The sequence below is a fragment of the Coenobita brevimanus genome, chromosome 78, assembly GCF_032717465.1.
Source record: "Coenobita brevimanus isolate Jiangsu-jjx chromosome 78, ASM3271746v2, whole genome shotgun sequence".
NCBI classification, from domain to species: Eukaryota; Metazoa; Arthropoda; class Malacostraca; order Decapoda; family Coenobitidae; genus Coenobita; species Coenobita brevimanus.
In genome coordinates this window covers 3551020-3571472 of record NC_137031.1, presented here as the reverse complement: position 1 = coordinate 3571472, position 20453 = coordinate 3551020, and the positions used below count along the sequence as shown (strand labels likewise).

Genomic DNA, 20453 nt, shown 5'->3' with positions numbered 1-20453 from the left:
CTCAGCGGCTGTCAAACGCTACCCCTTGGGCAATAACATCCACCATCACTATTGCAATGTGCTAGGCGCATTGCATTGGCCTATGGAATAAAATTCTGAGTGGTTCCGTTTTTTTTTTTAGTGATTTATTTTTCACATTACACACCAACATCAACTTGTATGTTGCTGTTGTTACTGGTGCAAACTATGTCAATACTGTAAGTATAAACAAAGCATCCAAGAGAAGGTTAATGTGTAAAAATTTGCAAAATTAATCACTGGGGAAGAAGCGCTTCAAAGACTGTTGTGGTATTATAAGAGCCTTGTTATCAGGGTTTTCGTGTGTGTGGTTTTATGATACATCGCCTGTGATGACTTGTAGTGAAGCGGGTGGTATTGTTTGGCAGCAAAGTTGGTTGTGAGAGCACCTGTGCTGAATACATTGCCAACTTTTGATGGAAAAAAGGAAACTAACACGTTCTCATTATAATTTTTAATAAGGGAATAACAAAAAAATACGAACCTTGGCCTGACCTCCCGTCGAGTTAGGAAGCGTTTTAAAATCTCATTCTAATTAATATATTTCTGCATATTGGACGGTAATAAATTTTTTCCGTATTTTCTATGAAGCCCATGTCTATAATACTAACACATGAAAATCAGGCAAGACAAAGGTAAGTGGCAATATGCAAAATAAATCGTTAAGGAAGAGGTGCTAGGGAACGTCCTCAACCGACGAGAATGTGAGCAACCTGTGTAGACTCGAACAAAGAATTAGGTCTATTTTTGTCCCTTGTTACAAATTTGAAAGAATAAGTGAAATTTTTGATAATATTCTTCTGTAGTCTCTGCTGTATACTTATCTTTGCTGTTCTTATGATTACTTCCTAAAGAAGGACTTTAATATTATGAAATACACTATGAAGTAAGTTATCTTTGCCTGAGAAAAAAAAAAAAAAAAAAACGCGACCAGAAGCAAGGGTAATTGTGAAACCATCGACTATACTGTGATGAATAATTATCATCAGTTGCATAGCATGTTGTAAAGCTCCCGCGGATATACCGTCTGCAGTCGTAATTTTATTGTCATCTATTCTTAAACTCTATACGGGACTTGTTTCAGCCACCTCCAAGAAGGAATTAATAGTGAGACAAATTCTTTGTAGTATTTTTTCTAGTACTGCTAATAAGTAGCTTGGTAGTAGAGTAGTAACAGCGCTCTAGTTGGAGTGATGCTCTAGCCATGCACATTGTGTGGATCCCCTCTGTTGGCTGGGGGATTATCGATCATGTAAGGTCCTGAAGGAAGGTAGGCTGGTCATATACCCTGGAATGTACTAACCTTGTATCTCCTATTCCTTGCAAGGGGTAATACTCGTATGGTATATTTATTTCTCTGATAAGAATCGTCCTGCCACACAATAAAAGGTCTTAATCCTGGCCTTCTTCAGTATTAATCTGAAATTCTGATATAATGATGTCTATATTGGTACTTTGGGGGCACAGTTGTTTCTATTTTAACTTAGTACGTAATGTTAAACCATACACTGCAGTGACTATATAACAGTTTGTGTTTTTCATGATGAGGCGAATTTACTCTGGTTTGGAGAGACTGTCCGAAGGGGTTAGAAAATATACTTCATAAACACCATTAGTGTTTGGACGCTGTACTAATACGAATTAAAACATCTGGCAGTGGCTTATATATATATATATATATATATATATATATATATATATATATATATATATATATATATATATATATATATATATATATATGTGTGTGTGTGTGTGTGTGTGTGTGTGTGTATATATATATATATATATATATATATATATATATATATATAAGGTTTCTAAGGTGAAAAGATTAATTGGGCTCCTTTGTTACCTCTACTCTTGAGAATAATTTTAGCCTACTTGTTAAAAAGACTCATAATATTCAAAGATATTACTATAAACCGTAATGTGGTTGCACGAAATCGTCAGTCGAGCTCAGTGTTCCCTTCACAAAGGTTTCATAATAGTATACAACACAACCTCAGTTAGAGAGTAGTTCGAGTACTTAACATTCCTGCCCGCCCAGTTCCCCCTTCCATATATGCAAAGTCGTATCCCTGAACCATCTCATTGTTATTATGAATCCCGATTTCTTGTTATTAACAGCACCGATCAGATGCTATGTACTGGGCGGCGTGCAGTTACTTCAGTGTGTTATAGACCGTTATTAATTTTACAGTATCATATTCCTCTAGTAGATGAGGCTGGATTATACTAGCGCTTCATAAAGCGCAAACTCTCCTCTTCCTTAGTATTTAAAGTTTTCCTCGAACTTTGTAAGTGACTTTCTGATACCTGCATCCTGTATTCCAGTTCTCAAACCAGAGTTATCAGACCTTCGACCCTCGCTTTCATTAATGATGCACTATCAATTATTACTACCACAAATTCATCATACAGGGGCACTAAGCTATCTACTATTCATTTATGAAATGGTAATAACCTTCAGTGCTGGAGAATCACTGTTCTTTGTTCTTTGCTTATCTCGTTTCTCTCCCATTTATTTTTGCTTTTTCACTGTAAATTTTGCTACTCTCCACCTCCCTTTGCTCTGGCAACAAAGGGTTAACCCTCTCATAATGAAGTACAAGCTACTCGACACTGTGACCTGTATTCTCGTGAGCTTGGAATGCTTTTAGCACCGCCTTAACGAGAAATTTTGCACATTTATCGGGGGAGGTGGTGGCTGAATTGGTAGAGAGGCAACCTGCGGTCCTTATGGACCCATGATCGAATCCCTGCTGGGGCAGGGAACAGTATATGGATTTGAATTCCATAAAAGCAAACTTTACTGATGCAGCAGAAGACCCGGGGACATGTAAAAATTCCCTCGCTGATACCAGTATACCAGTCCTGTATGTGACGGACCTAGCATGTATTTAATATGAACGGTGGATGTTAGCGCTGAAGTGGTGACATGTGGAAGTGTGTAGGGAGACTACTGGGCCTTGGAATAGGGCCAGAAACCTTTGCCCAGAGTTTGACACATTATATATATATATATATATATATATATATATATATATATATATATATATATATATATATATATATATATATACACCTTACTGTCTATTTGTATGATATTAATGTATTTATAATATGAACATATAAAAAGTTCCATTAATTTGAGAGAGAGAGAGAGAGAGAGAGAGAGAGAGAGAGAGAGAGAGAGAGAGAGAGAGAGAGAGATTATTAATCCAGTCAATCTTGTGACATTGTTAGGTCTACACAGTGTGGTGGAAACCTACTGTATTTCATCAGCTTCTTCCTTCTTTCCTTCCTTTTTTTCTCTTCTGTCTTCTAAACACTTTTCACTTTAGTGTCATTAATTTCCTTCTTTGGTAGCTTCCAACTTGATAAAAATGTTTCTTATGCAAATACCCCCAAATGTCTTTGTGTGTGTGTGTGTGTGTGTGTGTGTGTGTGTGTGTGTGTGTGTGTGTGTGTGTGATTTTGGGTTTAAGCTTTTTAACATTTTTTTTCGGGGTCAAAGAACACGCCATACAACTACACGAAATTATGATTCCTAATTTTTTGTATGTTTATTACTCTTCATGGCCATTTTGCACAGAAGCATGTTGGCGTATTCGTAGTGTAACTGTGGAGACCTTCCTTCATTCCCTTATGAATGTTGACAAACTTTTATTATAGTAAAGTTTTGTCATCTCCAGGCGAGTTAGTTCAGCGTGGGATAGACTTTATGAACTAACATCTACTATGCAGCTTCTACTGACCCTTTCACTGGGAAAAGCCTACCCTAAGATGAATAAAATAGTACGGAATTAAATAGAATAAAATAACAGAACACATCACCGGATTAATTTCCCCTTTACTATGACAGCGTCTTTTTTTCTGTATCCTGACTAGTACTCAGTATTACAAGTAAACCTTATTTTTTCCCATATAAACCTTATTTTTTTCCCATGTTCGACTCACACACACCACAAAGCCAGTCAGGAGACAGGACGTGTGTGCTGGGCAATCCCCAGGTCCTGTCCTCCCCACTTACTGTTTTTTAATCAGCCCATACCCCACTGACCGGGCTAATGTATGGCCCGGCCTGCACTATATGTGCAGGGAATCATTCAACAACAACAATGTTCGACTTGACAAATTATGTTCACATTCACTCTGTATGAAGAGTCGCTAATATTATGTATTGTTGTACTTTACGGAGATTGTTGAATAATAGGAACTGTTATTCGTAGCAACGGCTGAGGAGAATTCAGAAGATGCAAGTCTGGAAGACGAAAGCATGATGCAGTGGATTATTTCTCACATACATTCATGAATCACCTTTGGCTTTTGACTAATTATAGGGAAAGAAACTGGTTAAACAACAGAGGCTCTTGTCAATGGCCCCTGCCGTGTTTTGGGGAAGAAAAGATATTGTAGTTTACAGGACCAAAGGTGGTGTTAAACACAGAGGGAGGTGTACGAAGCACCACGAATATTAAAGAAGTCAATAACTTATAAGTCTCTTCTTATCTGAATAGCTAGCAAGAACGAAATGTATGAGAACTCAAGGATGAAGGGATAAACGTCGTTCTACTAATCTGATGTAGGTTATATTGATTTTCTTTGTGTATCTACTGCACACTACTACGTTCAAGATACGATTTCTGAGAAAGACGTCTCTTTTTTCGAAACTGGCTCCTAGATATCTGTACAATATCCTGATTAGTATTGTTCTGCTTCTTCGGTGCCTCTTTGGCCTTGCTGATATAATACAGGTGCACCGTCCCCATTAACTCTGATCTTCACTTCTCCGCGCATTCCTACCTCCCTCCTTCCCACACATGCAGTGTTCTTTACTCTCCTTTCATTTTCCTCTTCGAACAGCTTCTCTTTCATATCACTCTCCCCTCCTCCAACTCTTTCACCACTTCACCTCACTATTCAGTCTCCTCTCCTCCACTTCTGTCTTTACTTTTCCCTCCTCTGCTTCTCTGCCCACCTTGTCTCTTTCTCCATTCTCCTCTCCACCCAGCATGCCTCCCTCTTCACTCCCCTCTCCACCACCTTCCACCAACCCACTTTCCATAAACTTCCGACCTCTTCCTCTCCCACCCAGCCAACCTCAAGGGAGGATACTACTGAATGCGCTTGACTAAGTCAGTATTGTCTTTGACGTGTGCGTTGATGTTGGAAAAAAAAAAAAAATCAGACGAATCCAAAGCGGAAAACACTCACACACACACACACACACACACACACACACACACACACACACACACACACACTCATTTAACCACCGGAGAACTGGGAATTAATTCAGATGATCATAAGGCATGATTATTGATTATCTATACAAGGGAATGTAGTTTTAAGCTTTAGTATATTACGATTCTCACTTCATTATTGTCACCATGGCCAGGGAAGCAGGTGTTCAGATTCAATAACCGTGAATAAACAGGGTAATTGTGCAGTAGATGGTGAGTTACATAAATATAGGAAACAGTATAGTGTTTTTTTTGTTTCAGTATTCGTCTTCTACAGTTTAGATGGAAACATGTGTGCAAAACTACTTACAGAATTCTTTCTTGTTGTGACTCACTTTGTGCCATTAACGCCCGCCTTCTGCAAAGCGAAGTGATATAGTTTGTGTGTGTGTGTGTGTGTGTGTGTGTGTGTGTGTGTGTGTGTGTGTGTGTGTGTGTGTGTGTGTTGCCGAAATATCTCGAAAAGTTGAGGGCGAATTCTCACCAAACCTTCAGGAACTGGCAATTATGTGGGTGTGCAGAAGACTATTACGTTTGGTGAGGATTTGATTAGAGACGACCGAATGTCAGCCGCCATATAGTTTTAAAATATAGACTGGCATTTTGTAAACGTGTTGACTTACTTCCATAGCGTTCCGCTAATTTTCTTCAAATTTGGTTTATTGGAAAATTATACCATTATCCAACATTGTATTTTGGCGGGCAATTAGCACTGGGTCCCCGATTGCTTTTGTTTACCGGTAAATTACTGTAATCCATCCAGCCGAGTCTCTCTTAACACAAAGATTCTTTTACATTAAACGCTGAGCATCCGTGTGTCACGGTTTAGCTGGCGTGGTGGTTTGGTACTGTACGAGGGAGAGGAATAAGTACGGTCAGGCGAATATGGTATATCTTGGAACAATACAGTACATTCGTTCAATGAAATATCAATAAACTCCACTGAATTTTTATCCTGATCTGTGTTTTCTCTTTGTTGTTGTAATTGTGAAAGAAATCAAGACGCATTGTATAAGCAGTTAATGTTATGAATTTACGAATTATGAGGGACATATTCTTCGCCAGGAGAATCAAACGTAAGTTTAACTATATTTTACTTAAACTTAAATTGTTGTGACTGAAAAACTAAGGAAATAATGATAAACAAAAGCAAAGAGTAGCTAGCGTGGTCATCTGTTGTTTGAAGCGATAATAGCTCCATCCCCTGCTGCGGCAGGCCTCACTTTGACGGACTGAATTTCCATAAGATGGACTCTACTCATCTTCCACAAGATTTACTGACATGTCATTAAAGCAGACTCACTAATACCAGTGCACCAGTACTGCATGATACATTCAGGGCATATATTCAGTATGGACGATGGGAATTAGTGCCTAATTGGTGACGTGAATGTGTATCCATGTAGAACTGTTGAGCCTCCGGGAACGGACTACTAAGCCTATGCATATAGTCGGATACAAAAAGAAAAGAGGAAGAAACTCCAAAGAACCTGGCAAAACCTTTCTGTGCGTGTCAGGAAATCATTCTTTACCAGTCCCCGCCCCGGAGGGGCTTGGGGACGGGTATCGTTTTCACTTGGTTTTTCTGTTTGTTTGCTTGTTTGTTTGTCTGTTAGTCTATGTTTGTTTGTGGGCTGTCTGTCTGTTAACAACTTTACGCCAAAACTACCGGCGCGATGTTGACTAAAACTCCAGGAATGATGGGCTATGACTGTCTGATCACCTAAATAAAATCTGGGCCTAATTGGGCCAAGGCCCAGGCTGTAGGGCTAGAAAATGCAAACAAACAGTGACGGGTAAAAATCGTTTTTTCGTCATAAATCCTTTCAAATTCACCACATTTGCATGGAACCAAAACCTAAAGATGTCTCTTTCAAAGCTGCATCCTATAACATGCCTCATTACGTCATGGAGAGTCACCCCCCAGTTAGCGGTAGGGGGGTCAATGTCAGAAGGGTCGGGCCTAAAATATCAAATGGGCATAAAATCGTCAGTTTCCAGTCGATTTACTCCAAATTTGATATGTGACATCTTTGACTAGATATCCTGTTGTGTTTTTACGTCAGCACTAAACTGACTACCGGTGACGGGTTTGCTGTGCCTTGGCACCGCTTCTTGTTACTTCTAATTTGACTCAGTGCTAGCAGTTCATATATTTAGTAAAAGAAGTTTTAACAATTTGTACAATAACTTCAGACCAGATCAGCGATGGCACTATATATTCGTAATTATTCCACGCGTTTTACAACAAACAGAAAAGGTACAGGAAATTCGGTAATAAAAATATTTGTTTTTGAAAAGCCATCCGTTAAGCAAATAGTGAAATTAGGCAGTTTGATAACTTCTAGATCCCACCTGCTGATCAACTGGATTAAAGCTTACATGCTTTTCCAATGGATGTTTCGTTAATATCCAAGAGGAATCTGCATTGTTTTCACTTTTGACATACAATTTATTAGTCGCATGTTTTGTATACTCAAGCATTAAATCAGAGACAAATATTATCTGTTGGGTATTTTTTTTAGACCTACAAACCCACATATCGGAAAAGAAAACAGTTATTGCGGAACACAAATGCCTCTGCTCAAATGCTGTACCGAAAAAAAAAATTATTCCATATAATAGGCTTTACGAGTAATAATCTAGCGTGATTATGTTTCTAGGTTATTTAAACAAAAAACATAGATATAATTATACACTTGTGTTGTTTTTGATATGGTCATGTTCCTACTCACAGTCAGATGATGTGGAGTGTTCCAGAGCCTTTTTTTACATCTATACTTGCATTTTCTTTCCTCCCTTCTCTTTTCATTCTTTTGTTAGTTACTGAATTATGGTCTCTCTTGTTATCTACTCGTACTCGTATGTCGTATGGGGTACGAGATTACTTACAGAACAAGCGCTGAACGGCAGGATTTTCAAAATCAAACCTACCACGACATACTGTAACATGGAAGAAGAAAAGTGTGGGTGGGGTGGGGAGGGTGATGGTGAGAGTATCGACTCAGAGTTAGTTCATGTGAAGTGTTGTTTCTTCCTTCCTTCTTCCGGGGGGGGGGGTATTTTCCTGAATCAGTACCCAGTCTCACGAGAGAATTGAGTAAATAGGCTGGCCTAGACCCAACATGATATTATAGCTTTATATATATATATATATATATATATATATATATATATATATATATATATATATATATATAAGGATATAAATATATTGTTACATAGCCTATGATTTCATCATCCTTTGTGTAATTTTAACGCACAGTATGCTGCATGTTTGATCACGAGCGTGTTCTGCCTCAGTCCCCCCCTTCTACCGTTATAGTAGAGTAAGTCGTTCTCTCTGTTGTCCAGAGCAGGATTGTGAACTCTATGTCCCCATGGCTTTCATTTGCGCGTCCTCTTACAAGTTGTATCAGGCTCTGCCGGCCCCTATATAATGAGCTCAGTCTCTGCATCATTGCCACTTAGATCTGCTCCTCATTTTGTTCACATCTCTGTCCTCCCCTGTACAATTATTATTATTGTGAGTGCTCAAGAAATCTCCAAACATCTAGCAGCTGTGTGTAATTTGAGTATAACTGTTGTTGTATTTTTTCTTGTACTGTGTAGCATAAGGTTAATTTGTAGGCCTAGTGAAGTTTGTAATTCGTGTGGGGTTCTTTGTCAGTTATTTTTGATAATAGTTTGTATCTGTAATTATTTATCTGGCATTCACTGAGTATTATCTGGTATCTCATTTTATCAGGGCTGACTTAGATAAATTTACTCTTGCTAATTTCGTGTTAATAGAGGCTATTGCAGTTAACCATATATTTAACCTGTTTTTGCCATTACATTATCCTTATGAGTCCTGAATGTTTTGTTGTTAGTTTGAGCATTAAACTTTAACTTGTAATTTTACCTAACTCTTTTGTTTTGAACCTGGAACTTTACGGGACAGTAGTGATTTTTAGCATTCTCACTTAAAGTGTACGTTATCTTTCTCTGTTCCGTAACATAAATTTGGCGACCTCTTATCAGGATATTCAGGATATTATCATAAGGATATTGCTTGATATTTTGTGACTGTGATATATTCATGATGGCTACTATTTCTACACTTGATGAAGCCAAAGATTTTTTGTCAAATGTGCAAACAGTGTGTGATATAGAAAACAGAACAAAGAATGAACTTAAGCTTGTTGCTCAACAATTGGGAATTGCTGTTCGCTCTCATCATTCTAAAGATCAAATTGTTGGTATGATTAATAAAAGCTTGTTTAATGTAACTCCTCCAAATGAGCAAACGCAGATTGAATTAGCTAAGTTACAGCTAGCCCTGCAGGAGGCTTGTGCTAAGGAGGCGGAGTCTCGTGTTAAGGAGGCTGAATTTCAAGCACGTGCTAAGGAGGCTGAGTCTCAGGCTAAGGAGGCGGAATCTCAGGTTCGGATTCAGGAGGCACAGATACAGGCACAAATTGAACTTGCCAGGATTCAGGCAGACCATGAGTATCGTATGAAACAAGGTGGAACTGGATCATCTAGCTCTGATGATTTTGATGTGGCTAAAAATGTTAAACTTGTCCCTCCTTTTAATGAATCTGATTTAACAAAGTATTTTCAGTTGTTTGAGAGGGTAGCTACAGGTTTTAATTGGCCTAAGGAGTATTGGCCAGTACTCCTTCAAACTGTTCTCACCGGTAAAGCTCAAGTAACTTATGCATCTTTGCCTCAGGATCAATGTGGTAATTATGATGTAGTTAAGAGCTTGATTCTCAAGGCCTATGAGCTTGTTCCTGAAGCCTATAGAGTAAAATTTAGGACAACTTACAAGCAAGATAAGCAATCCCATGTTGAGTATGCAAAAATCAAAGAAGATCTGTTAGAGCAGTGGTTAAATTCTAAGAATGTGGATTCTGATTTTGGTAAATTTAAGCAGATGATTTTGCTGGAGGATTTCAAAAGGTGTATTAGTAAAGATGTAAGCCTATATCTTGATGAGAAAAGAATAGATAATTTGTCTGATGCTGCAGTTTTAGCTGATGAATATGTTCTCACTCACAAGAGATATTCTAAAGAAAAAGGGAAAGCTGAGAGTAAGTACGTTGCCTCTACTCAGAGTACGGGTAACAGGAGAGAGAATAAGGATGATGTTTCTCAGGAAGTAAATACCAGCTTCACCTCTAGATTTCAGAAAAGTAAATGTACTTATTGTAGTAAGCTTGGTCATACTACGGAGAGATGTTTCAGGAGACAGCGTGATGTGAACAAAAGGAGTCTTTAAATATTCAGTCAATTGGTCTAGTGTCCACTTTGAGAGTTCCCAGAATTCTTTAACTGAGTTAACTGAACCTGCTTTGAGGGGTAACTTAAATTCTCATGATGGAGCTCCTCTTTTGAGCAGTAACGTGGGTGACACTCTCAAGAGTTCATGTGCTAATTTCCTGTCTGATGGTTTTGTCAGTCCTCTGGACAGTAATGACAGGAAATCAGTTCAAATATATCGTGATACAGGTGCTTGCCAATCCCTTATGCTGACCAGTGTTCTAGGCTCTAATGTTAATTCCTCTGATGAAACTGTAATCTTACAAGGTGTAGGGAATAATTACTTCTCTGTCCCTCTGTGCAGAGTGAATTTAGAGTCTGGTTTTGTTAATGGTTCCGTTATGGTTGGGTTGGTTGAGACACTCCCAATGTCAGGTGTAACTTTCTTACTTGGAAATGATATTGGTGGAAGTCAAGTGTGTCCAGCTCCTCAGTTGTCTAGTGAGCCAGTGGCTGCGACCCAGGATTGTGATGTCCCTGATGTGTTCCCTGCATGTGCTGTCACTAGGGCTAAGTCTAAAGTTACTGGTGATTTAGAGGATAATGATGATGATGATGTTATCCTAGCTGACACTTTTCTTGCTAATTTGGACCACTCACCAGATGAGGCAGTACCCCGTAGTGTTGATAATTTGTCTCGTCAAGAGTTGGTTGAGTTGCAGGTTGCTGACCCTGAGTTGAAAGGTCTAGCTAACTCTGCTTGCAGTGAGGAAGAGTCAGCCGGTGCTTCTACTTGTTATTATGTAAAGTCAGGAGTACTTATGAGGAAGTGGAGACCCCCAACAGCATCAGCCGACTGTGAATGGGAGGTTGTACATCAAGTTGTCATCCCTCGTGTTTGTAGGCAGGATATCATTAGGGTGGCTCATGATTCCAGTTTGGCAGGACACCTTGGAGTGAGGAAGACTGTGGCACGCATTTTGAAACACTTCTACTGGCCAGGTATCTTCAGGGATGTTTCCTGGTATTGTAAGTCTTGTCACACCTGTCAAGTTGTGGGGAAGTGTAATCAGACCGAAAAGGTTGCACCTCTAGTTCCCATTCCTCCTTTTGAGGCGCCTTTCACCCGTGTGTTGGTGGATATTGTGGGCCCTCTTCCTAAGACTTCTTCAGGATTTTCTTATGTGTTGACCATGATTGATATGGCTACTCGTTATCCTGAAGCCATTCCACTTAGAAATATCTCAGCAAAGAACGTGGTTAAGGAAATGCTAGGGTTCTTCACAAAGTTTGGTCTGCCCAAGGAGGTACAGTCAGACCGGGGAAGTAATTTCATGTCAAACGTTTTCAAACAGTCTCTGAAAGAGTTGGGCATCACCCAGATCACGTCTTCAGCTTACCATCCCCAGACCCAAGGAGCGTTGGAGAGATATCATCAAACACTCAAATCGATGCTCAAGAAATACTGTTTGGAACATCAGAAAGACTGGGATAAAGGTCTTCCATTCGTTGTGTTTGCTGCAAGAGAATCTCCAAATGAATCACTGGGCTTCTCACCTTTTGAACTACTGTTTGGCCATGAAGTAAGAGGACCCCTTAAGCTACTCAAGGAATGCTGGCTGTCGGAGGAAGATGACGTCAACCTGCTGGAGTATGTGATGAAGTTCAAAGAACGGCTGTCCACTGCTTTACAACTGGCGAGAGAGAATTTAGGAGCTGCTCAGGAGAAGATGAAGACTTGGTATGATAAGAAGTCCAGGTTACGCCACTTTCAGCCAGGAGATCAGGTTTTGATTCTGCTACCAGTTCATGGGCAACCTCTTCAAGCCAAGTTTAGTGGTCCTTATTTCGTGGAGAAGAAACTCAGTGATGTCAGCTATGTCATCGCCACACCAGATCGTAGAAAGAGCAAGCAACTATGTCACATCAACATGCTAAAGTTATATCACAGGCGGGACGAAAATAATCCAGTCTGCACTGTAGCTGTTCCACCCGAGTCTGCAAGTGAAGCTCTCCCATGCAGTATGAGCCTGAGTGATAGTTTGGGGAAGAATCCTGATATCATGAATGATCTCCAGACTAAGCTTTCTCATCTACCACCCAAGGAAAGGCAGGAGTTTTCGGCGTTACTGCAGGAGTACCCGCAAGTGTTCTGTGCCACTCCAGGAAGAACCACTGTGTTGATGCATGATGTCGATGTTGGAGACGCAAAGCCAATTAAACTGCCTCCTTACCGTGTGAACCCAGTGAAAGTTCCTCTCATCCAGAAGGAGCTTGACTACCTGTTGGACCACAAGATGATTGAGCCCTGTCACAGCGAGTGGAGTTCTCCTGTCACTCTAGTCCCTAAGCCAGGTGGGTCACAGAGGCTTTGCATTGACTACAGACGTGTTAATCAGATAACCAAAACAGACACTTACCCTCTCCCTCGTGTGGAAGATTGCATAGACAAGATCGGAAAGGCTAGGTACATTAGTAAGTTTGATTTGTTAAAGGGATACTGGCAAGTACCTATGACTGAACGTGCTAGGGAGATCTCATTTTTTGTGACAGTAGGAAAGACCTTTGCATGGTCTGTAATGCCATATACAGATTGTTTTAGAGTAATAAGAAATTTCCTTTGTAAATTTCTTTTTTCTTTGTGGGGAGGTGTTACATAGCCTATGATTTCATCATCCTTTGTGTAATTTTAACGCACAGTATGCTGCATGTTTGATCACGAGCGTGTTCTGCCTCAGTCCCCCCCTTCTACCGTTATAGTAGAGTAAGTCGTTCTCTCTGTTGTCCAGAGCGGGATTGTGAACTCTATGTCCCCATGGCTTTCATTTGCGCGTCCTCTTACAAGTTGTATCAGGCTCTGCCGGCCCCTATATAATGAGCTCAGTCTCTGCATCATTGCCACTTAGATCTGCTCCTCATTTTGTTCACATCTCTGTCCTCCCCTGTACAATTATTATTATTGTGAGTGCTCAAGAAATCTCCAAACATCTAGCAGCTGTGTGTAATTTGAGTATAACTGTTGTTGTATTTTTTCTTGTACTGTGTAGCATAAGGTTAATTTGTAGGCCTAGTGAAGTTTGTAATTCGTGTGGGGTTCTTTGTCAGTTGTTTTTGATAATAGTTTGTATCTGTAATTATTTATCTGGCATTCACTGAGTATTATCTGGTATCTCATTTTATCAGGGCTGACTTAGATAAATTTACTCTTGCTAATTTCGTGTTAATAGAGGCTATTGCAGTTAACCATATATTTAACCTGTTTTTGCCATTACATTATCCTTATGAGTCCTGAATGTTTTGTTGTTAGTTTGAGCATTAAACTTTAACTTGTAATTTTACCTAACTCTTTTGTTTTGAACCTGGAACTTTACGGGACAGTAGTGATTTTTAGCATTCTCACTTAAAGTGTACGTTATCTTTCTCTGTTCCGTAACAATATATATATTTATATATATATATATATATATATATATATATATATATATATATATATATATATATATATATATATTTATAAACTGTGCATATTCTTAGTAACGCTTCCTGTCATAATTACAGCGTATAATGTCATCCACTAACATGATGTAGCGTTGCCTACCGCTTCTTTACCCTTTCTTATGGTATGCCTTTGTCCACCTTTCTCTCTCTTCCTACTTCCCCCTTTCCTTCTTGTCACTCTTGACTACCCTTGCCTTCACATCAGGTGGCTCTACATGAGTGACAAGCCTAATGGTTTCCTGTATCTAAGGATGTATGTTACAATGCAGGGCGATAACTATATAACTAACCACATTAAGTGGAGCTTAATCTGGTGCCTCCGAAGGCTGGGTGTAGAGACGTAAATGCGCCGTCCATCCAGGAACCAAACTTCCACACCATTCCCCGCGCCTAGCTGTGGCGAGACGCTGTAATCCACAAGGAGATATTGGTTCACTGCTCGGGGCAAGTCTGCAGGGACGGTTACTTACCTTCGGTTATTGGGTCTGTTCGCCCAGACAGCCTGGCGTTCATCAACAGCAACAAACATATTCATTTTCAAAATAATAATAATAATAATAACAATAATAATAATAATAATAATAATAATAATATAAATCGAATATTTCTGATAATTCCAAGCTACGTTTTCGGTTGCAGCGGATGAAGGAAAACTGTAAATATTACCATCAAATGATTACATTTAGTTTAGGAAGGACCCTTAGTATTAATGGGCTCAAGAAGGTTGTAGTATATCCCATTCAGTAAAAAAGCTCCTCCTAAGGAAGAAAAATAAATGTCATATAGCAACAAAATATATGTACTCAGAGCGAAGTGATCAATATCGTTTTTGATGACAGATAACAGACCTGTTCACAAAAACTCAGCACCCGAAATTCAGTTAGTCCACTTCATTACTTCGACATGAAAAAAGAAAAAAATGTCATTGGCAAATGACAGTAAGTCTTGACTGATATGTAATCAAAACCATGACTATGAATTAAATTACCTTCAGTTGGACGCTTAATATGGGAAAAATCCGAGAATAAAACACCCAATGGACCAGACATTTACTGAATCGGCCTCATTCTGTGATTAGTGACTGTCCCAGGGAATTTACCAGTAACTGGAAAGAGTACTGTTCTTTGAAAATATCATATTGCAGTTTGGACAGTTTATTATGTGTTAGTGGGAGCCTGACAGCAGAGACTTTATGGCATTCCAGAGAGAGAAAAAAAAACATGACATTCATCCAGACAGTACTATTGGTCGAGTGGCTGGAGATGTTGCTTATTGAATGAAAGGACGCGAGTTTCATCACACATGTTAGGGCAGAGAACATTTAAATTTTTATCCACCGACGCGCCATATTAACTCCTCCTCTAATACCATCAAATACGTCCTGAATGAAAGTCCTAGCACGTATTCAGTATGGACGGAGGGTATTAGCATAGACATGATGATATGAAGGTGCAGTGCAACTAGTAGGACTGCTAGGCCTTAGGGAACATGCTGTCAACTGTATGCCCAAAGTTGGACACATCTGAAATTACAAAACTCAGGCTATATATATTTACAAACTATTACCTCCTTCGGAAGGAAGATGACCGACAACAGGATAGAAAAGTCCAGTACCTTTAGGGGTACATGGCAAACTTATTTTCCTTCATGGCGGTACATGATAGTAAAACTTCCAACTTCCTCTTGGGAATCGAACCTACGCAAGGCAAGTTCGTGTCACCGACTGGAGTGTTCTTGCCATTAAACCATTCCTCGCATATAACCTCTTGTTCACCTCTGTCACTCCCACTGCACCACATACAATGCCTTCACTTTGTTTTAGCCTTTGCTCCACCATATTTATAGCTGATCCCGGCAAGTCCACTGGTCTCACACGCTTTCTTCCTTCTTCCCATTCTTTTGCTAACTCACGCCATATTATTTCTTCCTCTCCTTTGCACCCAACTTCTCTCCAGGTTCTCTCCATATTTCCTCTCTCTCCTCCCTCTTTTCTCCATTTCCGTCCATCTTCCCCACCCTTCTTAGTTCTCCTAAAACACTCTCCCTCTTCATTTGACCTACTTTCCGTTCCTTTGTTAAATTCCTCTCACTTTTTTTCCTCCTTCCACTTTTCCATGTTTCTCCCACGTTACACCATATCATCTCTTCTTCCTCCATTCCTCCCATTCCTTTGCTGAAACACTTTTTATAATTTCATCATTCCTCTCCTTTATTCCGTTTCTAAACCCCACCAAATTATATATTTTTCCCTGAAATTCTCCATATCATCTCTTCCTTTTCCTACCTCTCCATCAGCCTTGTAGGTCCCTCCATACTGCCTATTCCTCGTCCTTTCTGTCCGTTCATTTGCTTGAGCCGTTCCATAATGCCATTCCTCCCCATTTTCTATTATTTTACTAAGCAGCTCCACATTATCTCCTCTCAGTATTGCTGATTAGCCACCTCATAACATCAACTCAATTCTTTGATTTGTTCTTTAATCCTTACCTGAGGGTGTCGGAAATTAGGCTTTTCTATTTAAACAAACACAGATCTTATTAACCACAAGATATCCAGTAGGTTAAAGCCTTCAAAACGTACTAGTGCTTTGATTAACTCTTCCTCTACTGTTGGTACAATAACGATTTTTTTTATTATGCTTAACCCAGACGAGAGAAATCCTACCTGTCAGAGAAAAACACTCTTAGGCTCGCTCACTCAGTCTCGGATAAAAACTAGGTGTTAGTTGTGATAGGATACTAAAGTTGCCTCGATTATGAGAAAGTTAATTACCTGTATTTTCATTGGCATGGAAAACACAGTATCTCTTAATCTTTAGCGATTTGTTTTATATTTTTACTGTATATCTAAATGGTCTGTTGTGTGATATTTAAATAACTGATAATATCAACGTGGTCTGCAACCGTAATATGGAAGCTGATATTCAGGTTGTTTATAAGTATAGTAAGTCGCTGTGGAAAAAGTGATGCGAAACACCATAAGCCATGGAAAATATCTGCTATATCATTAAGTGTGAGAATGCTAACTTCTAAGGAGTTTTTATGGAACGCATATGATCATAAGATATGGCTAGCCTGCATACCACGTTACATAGCGCATCCAGGAATGAGGCAGAAGGAACAGGTACGCTTTGCCCTCAGCATTTTTTTTATCATTATTATTATTAGTCTGGAACTGGGGGTTAGTCTTCCCCTTCGTGGTTTCAACTGTGTAATACGAACCTGTGATCCAGAGCCTTGATTCACAGTCATGCCGACGATCAGACCCCTATCGTAAGTACGATTTGTATTTGCAAGAAGAACAAGAGACATGGAAGCAATATGAACTCTGTTACCGTTGTTCTTTTTGGTAAAACATGACATAATTCAGAATAGTTTTTTCTTCGTAACAATGATTCGTGTTCGCTGAAAGAATAAGATTTGCGAAGACTGAACACTCTTGATGTCCTTCCTTCAAAAAGCAGCCATTGTCATAGCACGGAATTCATTGACAATAAGTCTGTGAAAATGAGTCCAGTAGCCCGTCTCTTTCGCGGTGGTCCTTTCACGGCAATGACATTTCGTAGTCTTGATATTACCAGGTATTTTTTTTTTTTTTAAGGAGATGCCCAGATAGAGAAGGGTTAAACGAAACCCGTTCCGTTCAAAAAGCCTATTTTAAGTAAATCAAATCGTCAGTAGGTGACAAGATTTTAGCTGGCATAGAAGTGTCTCCAAGTAATGACGAGGATTCTGAAGGTTGCATCTTCCTACTCCACTTCGAAAAGGCTCCCTCAAAATGAAACAAATCATCCGGTCATGGCAAGATTGTAACAAAGAGTGCACCAGCAAACTGTTGGGGTTCAGCTCACCGTACGTCCAACCCAGTCCCCATCCCTTCATACTGGAATCCCCTACTTGTCGAAAAGGAAGGTTGTCTAGTATATCCACTCATTTGGGATATTAGACATCATCATACTGCTGTATGTTAGTTATGTATTTTTTATGGAGACGTAAATTTTAGTTTTAAAATATGCAAAATTTCAGTTTTAATAGATTTATTCCTGTCCTCTTCACACATGTTCATTAGCGAGATAAGCGCTGCGAATTTGGGACTCGAGGGGCGGAGGTTCTGCTGCCTGACCCTTAGTCCTTGTCACTGCTCACTGTTTTCATCTTTTCCGTTTCCTCCTCCATTAATTTTTTATGCATGTCTGTTTGTTTTTGTATATTTCTCCCTGCTATGGCCCTCTGTTTTTCGCGTGTTTGTTTTTGCACCTTTCCCCCTTCTGTGATCCTCTCTTTTATTGTTCTGGTCCTTTTTGTTAATAACCGTTTGGACACTGCCATATCTATCTCTTAACTTTGTCACAATTTTGTTTCCTCTTTTCCCCTCCATTAGTTACCCCCCCCCCCTCTCTCTCTCTCTCTCTCTCTCGCTCACGGTTTTCATAACCACTAAAGTAATTTGATGTACCAGGTATTCTTCTTATATATCTGTCAGTGTTTGTCCAGAACCTTTGCATTTCTTCCATCTGTGTCTCTTCATTACATCGTAATTCATCATCCTTCCATGCCATTAAACTAAAAAAACAAACATCTCTTATATATATCCACATAACATTGCTGCTTCAAGAGATTCTAAGCATCATGTACAAACCATTTTTTTTTCAACCAACAGCCTCCTCCAGCCTTCACAGCCTCCTCCAGCCTTCACAGCCTCCTCCAGCCTTCAGGTCAGAGTAAAAGTCCTAATTGTTAAACTCGTTCTCTCATAATGGGAGCAGCTCACATGGGAACGCAGGCAAGATGAAAACCTGTTATCTCTCTGTAGTTCCTATGACACACGATCAGCTGAATACACACACACACACACATATACTGTTTATATATATATATATATATATATATATATATAAATCGTTTGGCATTAGCTGGAACAAAGCATTAGAAATGTCCCGACGGAGAAACAGTTTAATATTAGAAATAGACCACCATATTTACTAGAAACCCAATTTTGTTCTCGTATATTTTATCCTACAGGATGGGAAGGATGTTACTGTATTTTGACCTCGTCAAACTACTCATGTTCAGACTCACGACTCTTGTTTTCGCACAGGGTTATCACACGAACTGCATTAGTATCATTGATATGACTTACTCATAAGCATAGCTGTATTAAGCCCAGCCTATAGTCAGACGTTTTTGAGTATCTCTGAGCCAGTCACAGTACGTAATGTACAGTGTTCGCCTGTTGTGCAGAGGGTGGGAATCGTCAGCTTTAATGTGTGTGTGTGTGTGTGTGTGTGTGTGTGTGTGTGTGTGTGTGTGTGTGTGTAGTAATAATAGAATAATAATCTTCATTTTCTTTACATGAATGCCTCCTGTAGCTCAACGTGCACACAAGTCCTCCATCTGGTAACCTGACCCTGGATGCTCCTGAGGAACGCCAACATACTAACAAGCCTCATCGAGGCTGGAGTGATGCGTTGGCACAGGGGAACAAACCTCCTGATCTGTATCCGCCGAGTTTCGAGCCCCTGTAGGTTTTCTACCACAGCGCGCCTTGAGCTACATTTGACAAGGGAGAGCTCACCTCCCCACACCAGCAGAGCAGCCAGAGCCGGCTTGAACTCTGGGCACCTGAACTGTGAGTCAAGTGCTCTATCGACCGTGACACCAGGTGTGTGTGTGTGTGTGTGTGTGTGTGTGTGTGTTTGTGTGTGTGTGTGCAATAACTAAGTTTATTTACATTCGAAATAGGCTTGCCAGCTTGTACCATAATACTTTCAGCATGCCTGATCTGATGTACAGTACACTAGCCCCAGAAAGTATTGGTGCAGAATATATGTTAAATATTATGACACATCGAACAAAGAATATTGGGAATTGCGGCTCTATCCTCGCACATACAGGCATCTCAGACGCTATATCAGATACCACTTGTGTCCTTCAGAATGTGTAGAGAATGGCAGTCAATGTTATAGTACATACAGGTATCAACGGGCTGTCACTGTCACATGGTCGAATCATTCCGGATGATACCGGACCCACAGTGCACCAATGCTTTCTGTATGTATGTAAGTAACTGGTGTATCAGCTTATACATGTGTGTGTACAGTCAAGGACAATCTTTCTTTAATATTCCACTGCAACTACTTCATAAATTCAGTACGTCATACGGTAACTTTCGTCCTTGACGCATTATATCGAAGAATATCATGTCGGCCGACAAACATTCCAGGCCTCTCACGGTCCAAGACTATTTTCCAGCAGAGAAAAGTCAAATACAGAAGCAGTGAAACATTTGTACAACTTCTGACCCTGACCGGACATATTTATATTAATGAGCTGGAAGACATCATAACCAAAGTTCTTACTTATCTTCAACAATATCATTCCCAATAAAATATAAATTATACAACAGTTTGAAAAAATATATGTACACCAGTTTGAATCATAA

General features: G+C 39.7%; 1 protein-coding gene across 1 annotated transcript in view; it reads left to right on the top strand.

Annotated features, from left to right (window-relative positions):
• The window catches only part of LOC145408640 (protein turtle homolog A-like), a gene marked incomplete at its 5' end in the record, with an annotated part of 264170 nt that extends 244634 nt beyond the window's left edge, over positions 1–19536 (top strand). The window contains 2 exons of the mRNA XM_080279325.1: positions 18672–18726; positions 19381–19536. Coding sequence (XP_080135451.1) covers positions 18672–18726; positions 19381–19536 — 211 coding nt within the window. The remainder of the gene's footprint in view (positions 1–18671; positions 18727–19380) is intronic.
• Between the last annotated feature and the right edge of the window lie 917 nt (positions 19537–20453).